The sequence below is a fragment of the Phascolarctos cinereus genome, unplaced genomic scaffold, assembly GCF_003287225.1.
Source record: "Phascolarctos cinereus isolate Bilbo 61053 unplaced genomic scaffold, phaCin_HiC Scaffold_4;HRSCAF=312, whole genome shotgun sequence".
Lineage (NCBI taxonomy): Eukaryota > Metazoa > Chordata > Mammalia > Diprotodontia > Phascolarctidae > Phascolarctos > Phascolarctos cinereus.
In genome coordinates, this window is record NW_027555847.1 from 573,248,035 (window position 1) to 573,260,628 (window position 12,594).

Sequence of the window (12,594 nt, forward strand, 5' to 3'; positions counted from 1 at the left end):
TGAGTATTAGAGCTGTGCCTTCTAGACTTAGTGCTTCCCAACTCTCAGGCTAGCTCTCTACCTGCTGTCTCTTTTGTAGAAATTTTGCATCTCCTTCTCTGTGGGCATGCCATTGCCCTCACCTCCTCCCAGTAGACTGTGAACTCCTTGAGAGCAGGGGCTGTTGGCACAGATGGCACATTAGACCACCATCAAAACAGCTCTGTGGACAACTTTCCAGAATTTCAAGACTATTTCACAGGCCCCCTCTTTACAACTTTACAACTCCAGAATGTACTTCTGTGTCAAATGAGATATGGGTGTCTTACCTCAAGACCTGAACGAGGCTTTCTTTTTTCTTAGAGTAGAAGAAAAATTTTAATTAATTCAATTCAACAAATTTAATTAAACAAACATGAATCAAGTTCCTACTGTGTTCAATCTAGGAGCAGAAGGAGGTAAAGTAGGTAAGTCACAGGAGGATTGCTGAGGAGTTATATGTTACTAAGTCGGGTCTTAAGAAAAGAGGCAAAACAAAGAGATGAAAGAAAGAGCCAGCAGACCTGGGTTCAAGTGATGACTCTGATACACATGGACTGTGTGAGCCTGGGTAGGTCTCTTAACCTCACTTGGCAACTCTTTAAGACTCTAACTTTAAGGGCACCTAGGTGGTGCAGTGGATAGAGCACTGGCCCTGAAGTCAGGATGGACCTAAGTTCAAATCCAGCCTCAGACCAAATACTTGACACTTACTAGTTATATGACCCTGGTCAAGTCACTTAACCCCAACTGCCTTAAAAAAAAATTTTAAAAGACTCTAAGTTTCAAAGAAGATGCTGATCTGCTTTGGTAGAAGGAGTCTTCTTATAGGGAGGTCCCAGTTCCAATGAATTCCCAGTTTCAGTGTGAAAAAGAGAAGTTATTGTAAGCTCTTTGAGGGCAGGGCTTATCTTTTGCCTCTTCTTCTTTCCCCAGTACTTAGAAAGAGTGCTTGGCAATTTATGATAAATGTTAATGATTGATTGATTTGGAATTTATATTTATTACACACCTGTTTATCTACTATTCTGTTCTAATTATGTCATTGTGTCTTAGCATGGACAACTAGGAAGACCTGAGTTCAAATCCTGCCTTATTCAAGTTCTTGCTGTATGACCCTGGGCAAATCACTTGACTTTTCCCAGCCTCAGTTTCCTCTTTTGTAAATAAGGATTTATAAAATAGCACCTACCTCACAGGGTTTAGTGATCATCAAATAAGATGACATATGTCGAGTGCTATATAAATACTACATATATTATTATGATTATCATTAGTCAGTCAAATCATTGACGGGAAACTTGGTCCAACATGTTAGATCATGAATAGGTGACCTTTCAACAAGTTATACAGGCTTAGTCTTCACTTATTCACTCTCATTTATGGTGGTATGTTCCAGTAATACATTTTAAAGTCTGTATTTTAAATTGTCAAAACTCTTCCTCGTTAGTGGGGGTGAAGTGGGGACAGTTGTCCTTCAAGAGTAGGGGTGGGGAATGTTTAGGGCTCACTATATTCTATTATATGAGGCAGCCCCTGAACTTGAAACTGGATCAGATGAGGGTGGGTCAACTCCACTGACCCAGCTGATCCTAACTACCATCAGAGGTCCTTGGGGACAGAGCTGCAGTAAGAAAGGAGCCTCAGGGTAGGTGATGTTCCATTCCGGAGGTCGGAAGCCAGTCTGGGTATAGGGAGGGAAGGAGCCTAGTTAGAGTCCAGCTGGCATTTGTGTCCAGTTCTGGGGACCTTTTGAGGGGGCACCCAGAGAAAGGAGTGACTTAGAATGTACAGAGAGAAAAGCTGGGTCTTTGGAGACTGGAAAGAATGAGTAAATAATGAATGGGGAGAGGATCCAGTGAGCATGTCCAGGAGAGAGTGGTCACGATGACCAGTAGATGAATTCTATAGCAACTGTAGATGGGGGAGTTCTACCAACATGGCGAGGAGGGGAGTAGAGACAGTGGCTTGGGTCCTCACTTTCCTCCTCCCTTCATGAATGAGATGATCAGCAGAGTAAGAGGAGGGGTGAGAAGCTGTCAGATTTTTGTCTCCTAAAACTTTCTGAGCTCCGTCTAGTCTACTTTGGGAAGAGCACCTAGTGGAGAAAGGGTGACTGAAGGATGGTGACAGTTCATTAGAAAAAAAAAACTTTCTTTGTGGTGGTAAAGAATTGGAAATTGCAGGGATGCCCATCAGTTGGGGAATAGCTGAACGAGTTTTGGTATATGGTTGTGATGGAATCCTACTGTGCTATAAGAAATGAAAGCTCAATGCTCTTAGGCATAGAAAGACTTGTATGAAATGGTGAAGAGCTAAGTGAACAGAAACAAGAGAACACTGTCTACAGAAACAGCAGTATTGCCTGATGAATGACTTTTTGAGTGAATAAGTCATTTTGGCTATTTTGAGTACACAAATTAAAAATAAAGGATATATGAACAAAGATGCTATCTGCATCTAGAGAAAGAACTGATAAAATATGTATAGGTTAATTTTGCATATATATATATATATTTAAACACACACACCTATTTGTGTCTCATGGTAGCCATTTCTAGGGCGGAGTGGGGGGAGGGAAGAAAAAAAAGGAAAAAATTTACAAGATAACTTTATTATATATTTGAAAGGAATAGCAAGTTCTACATAATAGATGTGCAGCTTCATGGGCAATTATCTTTTTTATTATACTATGTTATGGAAATGCTTGTTTTATTCAATAAATTAAGACAAAGATAATTTTTTTTAAGTAAAAAAAAAGAGACCTAGGGCACGTCTTCAAGAACCTTAGCAATAAAAGGGAGAAGAGATGTGGGAATGTAGTTCAAGGTGGAGGGGAGGGAGAGGTCTTCCCCTTTTGAAACAGGAGGGAAGGAGAGGTTAATGAAGACTGAGAATAGTTTTGATGTGTAGAAACAGGTAATTCAGGGAATTCGTGTTATACGATTTCAATCTTTTCAGTCAGGTAAAACCCTTTAGGACGGTGGTGAAATAAAAAAAAAAAAAGGATTACCAAGCAACAGAGAGGGCCCAGTGATAAAAATAACAGGCCTTTGGTTGAAAAATCATATGTAGAAACCTATAGTGTCAGGCCTTGCTTCAAGGGATTGCGACGATAGCATATTCCACTGAACTTACCTGGAGGAAGCCTCTATCAAAGCATTCTGGAAAATCAAAAGCAAATCCTTGGCAAAGGACTCTGTCCATCCAGCCTTTCATGATGGCGGGCACGCTGAACCAGTACAAGGGAAACTGAGGAAAGGGAAGAGGAAGACCTTCAGTCACAAGACAGAAATAAACACTTCAACTTAGTAGGAAATTTGTACATGGCTCATTATTTTATTCTTTAAAATATATTTTTATTTATTTCATTAACTATTTCCCAATTACATGTAAAAATTTTTTTTAACATTTATTTTTAAAATTTGAGTTGCAAATTCTCTCCCTTCCGCTCCTTCCCTCCCCTTTGAGAAGGCAAGAAATATGATATCGATTATATGTGTGAAGTTATACAAAACATATTTCTATATTAGTCATGTTGCAAAAGAAAACACACACACAAGCTAAGAAAAATAAAGTAAAAAAAAGTAGGCTTCAACCTGAATTAGTGGGTATGGCCCTGATAGAGAGGAAAGAGGGCCGGGGAGTGGGAGTATGGGCAGGAGTTTTAGGTCTCATTTTTATAGGTTTTTGGGGAAAACAGACCAACGCTTATCTGTGTCGCCTTGTTCATTAACATATCAAAATCATCTCAAAGTTATTGGTAAAACTTCAAAGTCATCGTCCCAAAGTTATCAGTATCTTTTTGATAGTCTGCTGATCTGGAGCTGTGAATGTCTGGATTTTGTCTAGAATTTACATTTCACAGGACCAGAATTTTGACAAGAAGTGCCTAGATAGTTTCCCTTTATTTGGCACATGTTAATCAGGATGTGAATTTTAGTTAATAGATGAAACAATTCGTAAATTATTCTCTTTTGATATTTGGGACAGTTTGTATATGACTTCAGGATCCCCTTTGCAATCTTATTTCCTGTTAAGAGGTACTTACTATACTGATTAGAGGTGGTCAAGGGGACTAGAATAAGATACGATTGAACATATGGATTTTGGAGAAGCATTACAAACAGGCTGTCCTTAAACACTAATGCAACAGCGCTCCACAGTATCCACAAGAGGGAAGTACTTCTACATGCCTTTCCAGGCCCAGGCCCCTCCTTTGCCTTTAATACAAGCAAGGCTTGCTGGGGAGTTTTGGTGTCCAACTCTGACTCAGTTATTGTAGTCAGCAAACGGGTTGATGAATTTCTGTCTTTTCTGTCAAGGTTACAATCATAGCACATAAGTCTGCGTCTCTTGTCCTAAGAGCATTACTGTAATTTGTTTTAAATGAGCTAAAGAATGTGGGGCTTCCCAATTAATAAGATCAAGGGATATGAATGGGCAGTTTTCTAAAAATTTTTTTCCAATTACATGTAAAAATTCCTAACAATTGTTTTTTTTAAAAAATTCCGAGTTCCAAATTCTCTTCCTCCCTCCCTCCTCTCCCCTTTCCCTGAGAAGAAAAGAAATTTGATATAGATCACACATGTGCAGTCATGCAAAACATATTTCCATATTAGTCGTGTTGTGAAAGAAAACACAGACCAAAAGAAAAAAGTAAGAAAAATAAAGAAAGTGAAAAAAGTATACTTTGATCTCCATTCAGACTCCATCAATTCTTTCTCTGGAGGTAGATAGCATTTTTCATCCTAAGTCCTTCAGAACTGTCTTGGATCACTGTATTGCTGAGAATAGCTAAGTCATTCATAGCTGATCATTGTATAATATTTCTGTTACTGTGCACAATGTTCTCCTGGTCCTGTTCACTTCACTTTGCATCAGTTCATGTAAGTTTTTCCAGGTTTTTTTGAAAGCATCCTGCTCATCATTTCTTATAGCACAACAGTACTACATCCCAATCACAACCACAACTTATTCAGCCATTTCCCAATTGACAGACATCCCCTCAATTTCCAATTCTTTGCCACCACTAAAAGAGCTGCTATAAATATTTTTGTACATACATATCCTTCTGCTTTTTCTTGGATCTCTTTGGGATACTGACCTAGTAGTAGTATTTCTGGTCAAAAGGTATGGCTGTGCAGTTTTATAGCCCTTTGGGCATAGTTCCAAATTGCTCTCCAGAATGGTTGAATAAGTTTACAACTCTACCAGAAGTGCATTAATGTCCCAATTTTCCTACTTCCCCTCCAACATTTGTCATTTTCCTTTTCTATCATGTTAGCCAATCTGGTAGGAGTGAGGGGGTACCTCAGAGTTGTTTTTATTTGCATTTTTCTATTCAATAGTGATTCAGACCATTTTTTTTTCATAGACAGCTTGGATTTCATCCTCTGAAAACTGTAAGGAAGATATCCAAGCTATCAATAAAAGCTTGGAAAAAAAATGATCCAAATCACTACTAGAGAAAAAGTTCCACTTCACATCCCTCAGAATGGCAAAGCTGACAGAAAAAGGAAATGGGAAAAGGCAGAGGATCTATAGGGAAAAAAAAGGCACATTAATGCATTATTTATAGAACTATAAATTGGTTCAGATATTCTGGGAAACAATTTGGGACTATGTCCCCAAAGTGACCCAGTCTGACACACAAGTCTATACCCCAAAGATATCAAATAAAGAGGAAAAGGATCCATATATACAAGTAGATTTATTTTTGTGAATTTTTGTAAAATTTTGTAGAATTTTGTAAAATTTGTAAAATTCTTTTTGTGATGGCAAAGAATTAGAGACTATGGGGGTATCCATCAATTGGGGCACACCTGAACAAATTATAGTATATGAATGTGATGGAATACTATTGTGCTGTAAGAAAAAGGATTACTTCAGAGAAAACATGTCTGAACTGATGCAGGGTAAACAGAACAGAACCAGGAGAACAATTTCTATAATAACAACACCCTAACCATAACTTAGAAAGACTTAAGAACTCTGATCGATGCAATGACTAACCAGGACTCTAAGGAATGATGAGGGAAGCATGTTAGCCACCTCCTAGCAGAGAAGGGACCGACCCAGGGTGCAGATGGAAACATATTTTTTGAACATGCAGGAGTCGATTTTGTTTGACTTATGTACATTTGTGACAAGGGATTTGTTTTTCTTTGTCTTTTTCAACAAGGTAAAATGAGGTGGGAGGAAGAGAAAATAAGATTTTTATTTGTTAAAAAATAAAATTTAAAAAGTAAAACATGTCGGTTCAGGATTCTGGGAAGCAGCGATTAGTGTGTTAGGGAACCTGTGCAAAGTGATAAGGAGAACTGAGGCAGCTAAAGTTAGGGATGGGCTGTGGTCCAATGTGGAAAGAGCACTGATGTCAGAGGACCCTGCTGCCAGAGTACTCTCTGGGCATAATTTCATTGGATTGTGGAGTTTAGAGCAGGAAGGAACAGCCCCCTCATTAGTCAATAGTCTATAAACATTTATCAAATACCTACTACCTAAGTGTTAGGGATACAAATAAGAAAAAAACAAAACACAGACCCTGCCTTCAAGGAGCTTACAATCAAAGGGCTAAAGACAGTTCACAAAAGGAGGCTGAAAGGGGGAGAGGAGTGAAAGAAACTGAGGCAAGTGCCTTGCCCAAGGTCACACAACTAGCATGAGGTGGGATTTGAAATCAGATCACTTAGTGCCCTATCCACCACACTGTATTACGTTGTTTCTTCAACTAGAAAATGATGGCATTTGACTAGAAGACCCCTTTCTGTCTCTAATGCTATAGCTCAGGAAGACTTGCTCAACTGTGTGGCTATTTTCAGTGAAAACATTTTTCAAACTCAATTGTCCAGATAGACTTTTATTTGTTATTATTCAGTTGTTTTTCAGTTGTGTCCAACTCTTTGTGACCCCATTTGGGGTTTCTTGGTAGAAATAATAGAGTGCTTTGCCATTTCCTTCTCTAGTTCATTATACAAATGAGGAAACTAAGGCAAACAGGGTGAAGTGACTTGTCCAGGATCACACAAGACAGTTAAGTGTTTGAGGCTGGATTTGAACTCAGGTCCTCCTGAATTCAGGGCCGGTGCTCTATCCACTGCACCACCTAGCTGCCCCTGGGACAGTGCATTTTTAAGAAGGAGAGGTTAATTAAGGTTGAGACTTTTCATTAACATTTTGCCTTGGTCCCAGAATTTAAGCTTGTGATGTTGACTACCCCAACTCAATTTACCTTCAAAGACATAGTCTTTGAGGCAGTGACTTCCTAAGTGGTGCCCTAATTTCTGGCATGAACCCACACCTTGTTTTATGGGTGACTGGGCCAGTGAAATTTCTAATACCAAGAAATATTACCTAGAAGTAAACTATTCACTGGGAGAATCCAACTCAACATATTTTATCAAAGGAAACACTCACCTGAAATATGATTAAATCAGCTTCTTGTACCTTCTTTTGCTCTTCAATCACATCACTAGACAGAATCCCCTTCTTATATGCCACATGTGCTTCTGTGCCATAATTGAAAAAGTCTGAGTTATTCAAAGGACCTGCAGAGGAAGACACCAAATTTAGTTATTCAAAGAAATCTAGTTCCAATGATTTCCCACCAACAGACCACAGACCTTCCATAACAGACTGGAATTTAACATCCTACCCCTTGGAGAGAAGTCTGATGGGGTGCAAAATTAACAGTATTAGGGTGAGTACAAAGATCATTTATTGTGGCCATGTCTTCTAATCTGGTATTAATCCTTGAGAGTTAAGGACTCATAGCAATGGCTTGCCTTGAGTAGTAAGACCTAACTAAGGATTGGCTGGCAATCATAATCTGAAATTTAAGGGTCCTTGAGGGAAAGAATAGTGTTTTTGCTGTTTTTTGAATCTCAGGGCTTAGCACAATGCCTGGCACACAGTAAGTGCTTAACAAATGTGTTCATTGGGGCAGCTAGGTGGCGCAGTGGATAGAGCACCGGCCCTGAAGTCAGGAGGGCCTGAGTTCAAATCTGACCTCAGACCAAACACTCAACACTTACTAGCTGTGTGACCCTGGGCAAGTCACTTAACCCCAATTGACTTAAAAATAAATGAATGAATGAATGAATGAATAAATAAATAAATGTGTTCATTGGCTGATTAATAGTTTCCTCATTTGCAATATGAGGTAGTAACAGGGCTGCTATCTAAATCAGAGGTATTGAACTCATGGGACAGCTAGGTGGCTCAGTGGATAGAGTGCTGGATGTGAAGTCAAGAAGACTCATCTTAGACACTAACTATGTGACTCTGGGCACGTCACTTAACTGTAAAATAAGCTAGAGAAGGAAATGGCAAACTGCTTTAGTATCTTTGCCAAGCAAATCCCAAATGGGATCCACAAAGAGTCAGATACGACTGAACAGCAACAAAATCTAACTTATAGCCTAACGAGCAGGAAGCTGGCAGAACCAGATTAAAATGTAATTCAGAAATGTTTAACATTAAAAAAAATACAATACAACAGGGATAACTTGTGGTTTGCTAAGTCAATAAGTATCAGGCAAGGATCTATTTCTATTTGAGTTTGACACCTCCAATCTAAGTCACAGAAATGTTTTGAGTAAAGCGCTATTCCTCTTCAGATGTAAGCTATTATACTATCGATTCAGTCCCTGATATGAGACAAGGCAGATCAAATGACTAACATGAACTTATAGGGAAACCCCTGAAAATAATTATTAAAGGCTGGCATCTCCTCTGACTAGGGCAAGGATTTAGAAACATGGTTTGGTAAAGCCTTTGAATCCCTTCTCCAAATGAGGTTTTTAAACGCATTAAATAAAAGTACATAGGATTACAAAGAAAACCAATTATGTAGACATGCAATTATCAAATATATATAACTATATGTTATTTATGACATAAATAATATAAAAATAGTTGTATACATATATAATAAACTATATGCTATAATATAGAAACACTTATATATAATGTAATTGATAATGGTATATTAATATATGAATGAGTATATAAATTTAAATAAACATATATTGATAATATATCATCTCTCTCTCTCTCTCTCACAACTGAACAACCACTACCGAAGAGGTGAAGACTCCTCCCACCTCTGGGCAATACGTGGAGGGCTACATCAGCTGCATAACTTACCTGTTCCCTAAGCCATTAACTAACTTTACTTTTCAGGGCTGGTGCTCCTGGAACCTGATTAGATCCTTACAACTTAAATCCTATCCCTTCAATCAGAGAGAATTTTGGGAGCACTTTATAACCCACTACCCTTCTTCCAATGCCTGGCATTCACCAGGGACATCAATCTACATGGCTACCTTTGGATATGTAGAGAGAAACAAAACTACCACCTTAAAAAGGTAAGTTATGTGTTGATTGATCCAATGACTCACCTGTAAAATCTTTCTTTGTGGCCCTGGGCTCAAAGTTCATGGCATAGAGATCAGACACAGTGACCTGGCAGCCCTGACTGCTCAGCTCAGACACTGCTGTATCCTTCAAGGATCCATTCATAGACTTGGGCTCCTGATGCGCATAGACTATGAGGACTCGTTTCCCTGGGTCAGAGAGTGAAAAAAAAAAATCTCCCTTGAGAAATGGTCCGGTTCTTAACAACAGCTATGGGACACAGAGAAAGTGTTCACAAAAGCATCAGATATTGAACCCAAAGTTTTAAAAACACATGTTAAAAAAAATAATTGTTTTCACATACAACTGGGAAATAAGAAATACAGGAAATGGGGTACAGAAATCTATCCTGCCCTACAGGAAAACAGAAGGGGAAAAGGATAAGAGAAGGGGGAGAGAGCTAGAAGGGAGGGCAGATTAGGGGAAGGGATACACAGAATGCCATCTTGGGGTGGGGGGAGGGATGAGATGGGAAGAAAATTTGGAACTCAATCTTGTGGAAGTGAATGTTGAAAATTAAAAATAAATAAAGAAAAATTAAAGAAAAAAACAACCATCAGATACATGAGTAATATATAAAGCAATAAGGCTTTTATTACGGTATATCTTTACTCACTTAAGGGAAGCTTCAAGGCATGAAACAAAACATGCAAGGCTGTTCAGTGATTAGAGCGCTGAACTTGGGAGCCAGGAAAACCTAAGTTCAAATCCTGCCTCAGACACATAATAGCTGAGTGACCCTGGGCAAGTCACTTAACTTCTCTCTGCTTCAGTTTCTTCATCTATAAAATGGTGATAATGACAGCACCTAACTTACAGGGTTGCTGTGAGTTGCTTTTCAAATCTTAAAGTGTTATATAAATGCTGGCTATTATTTAACCAATGGCCTGTCGGTGACAATTTTATCCAGTCACACTCAAAGCACAAAACAAGTACATTAGATCTCCACCGTTACATGGATGATTAACATAAAAAGTTAAAAATACAATGGGTCAAAACCTATCTAAGGTTCATTTTTCTCATCTGGTAAATGTACTGTACTAGATAATTTCTAAGGTGGTACCTTTGACCCTTGACATGGAAATTATGCAAACAAATTAATCTAAGCATTTGTTAAATGCCTACTATGTTTAAGGTGCTATGCTAGGGTCTCGGGATAAAAAGACAAAATGTCTCAAAATATAACTATGTATTATAATAATCTGATATTGTATGTCTAGGGTATAAGCTGGGTTTTAGTCCTATTGTCTAATACCCGGGGGTGGGGTGGGGGGGAGAAAGGGATTCTACAATAATCACTCACCAGTACGTGAAGTTGAGAGTCAGGAGTCATAGAAATAACAGGAATAATAGCTAACATTTATATGACGCCTACTATAGGCTAGGCACTGTTCTAAGTGCTTTACAATCATCTCGATTTAGCCTTATAACAACCTGGGAAGTAGGTGCCATTATTATTCCCATTATACAGACGGGAGAACTGACACAAACAGAAATTAAGTGACTTGTACAGAATCACACAGCTAATAAGTGTCTGAGGCTGGATTGTGAACTCAAGCCTTCCTGATTCCAAGTCTGATGCTCTATCCACTGCACCACCAAGCTGCCCAAACACAGAAGCTGAGAGTTCGAGACTAATCCATATGGGAAGAGAATCCCTATTCTACTCTACCAGACAAATGGTCATACAGCCTTTGTTTGAAGACCTCCAAGGAAGGGGAATCCACCACCTCTTGGGCTTTTATTCTACTTTTGGAGAGCTCTAACTGGGCGTGGGTACGTATATTTTATATACATGTATGATACATATAACATATAAAACACACACTTAGAACATATGCATATATGCATGTGTGTGCATGCATGTATGTGTATGTATACATATTATATATACACACATATATAATATATATATCTTGTTATATATACTGTTTTAGGAAGGGATATGTATATATAGATAGATGTGTATATATATATATATAGTATATATAGTATGTATATATAGATAGATGGATAGTTAGATATGTGTGTGTGTATATATACACACATATGTATATGCATAAACCCTCACACCTTCCTAACAAGTCTAAACTTTCTTGCATTTTCTGCAAGCGCTTCTGGTTCTATTTTCTGGGGCCAAACATGACAGCCCTTCAAAGGAACAGAAAGGGGGGGAAAGCTCTTCTTTAGCACCTGCTACGTGCCAACCATTGTGCTAAGCACTAATATTATCTTATTTCATTCTTGCAATAACCCTGGGAGGTAGGTGCCATTATGGTCCCTGTTTTATAGTGGAGGATTCCAGGGTTAAACAATTTGCCCAGAGTCACATGGTTAAGTGTCTGAGGCTGCATTTGAACTCGGGTCTAACTGACTTCAGACCTATTGCGCCACCTAGTTGCCCTGCCCTTGGCAGGGTCCTTCTCCATTTCTATCTCTTCTTCACCAGACTTGGATTCTGACCCTGAAGACGCTGTGGGCTCTGATCACTGAGATTATCCAGGCCTCCTCTGCTTTCTGGTCATCCCCACTCTATGCTGGGTACACCTCTAAGTGTGCCCTCCCCTTTCCCCTTTATGTGTGGTCTCCCCAGCCAACCCCTCCCCCCTTTAGGATGTTCAGATCTCCTTAAGGACAGGGATCTAGTATTTGTACTACTATTTGTAACCCCAGCACTGAGCACAGTGCCGGGCACAGTAAGTACTTAACAAATACTTCACATATTCATCTGCATCATAACCAATTAAATAATAATACCATTTTTATGCTACTTTAAAGCTTAGAGAAATTATCTCACAATAGCCCTGACAAAATAGGGGGTATTCTTTGCCCCATTTCACACAAAAGAAAATTGAGGCTTCAGAGAGGTTATAATTATCACTATTCCTGTTAGCTGACATTTATATGGGCTTTAAAGTTTGCAAAGCTCTTCAGGGATATTATATCATTTGATTCTGTTGAGGCAGGTGCTCTTATTATCATCCATGTGGACAGTGAAGTTAAAAAATTTCCCTTTTCTAGAAAGTGGGTTAAGAGAGTTTTCTAGGGCCATACTGCTTATAAGGGTTAGATAAGATTTTAACCCAGGGCTTTCTTCCCCATCCCAAGTTCACTGCTCATTCCAGTACACCAAGCCGCAAAGGGCCCAAGGACTGG

At 38.9% G+C, this 12,594-nt stretch overlaps 1 protein-coding gene across 7 annotated transcripts in view; it reads right to left on the minus strand.

The window, feature by feature from the left end:
• LOC110201160 (ribosyldihydronicotinamide dehydrogenase [quinone]-like) overlaps window positions 1–12,594 on the minus strand; it is a 28,565-nt gene that overhangs the window by 5,020 nt on the left and 10,951 nt on the right. For all 7 annotated transcript variants that reach the window (XM_078153635.1, XM_020976677.1, XM_078153638.1 and 4 more), the window contains 3 exons: window positions 9,423–9,587; window positions 7,438–7,568; window positions 3,157–3,270 (listed from right to left, as the gene is read on the minus strand). In XM_078153635.1, the coding sequence (XP_078009761.1) occupies window positions 3,157–3,270; window positions 7,438–7,568; window positions 9,423–9,587 (410 nt within the window). The remainder of the gene's footprint in view (window positions 1–3,156; window positions 3,271–7,437; window positions 7,569–9,422; window positions 9,588–12,594) is intronic.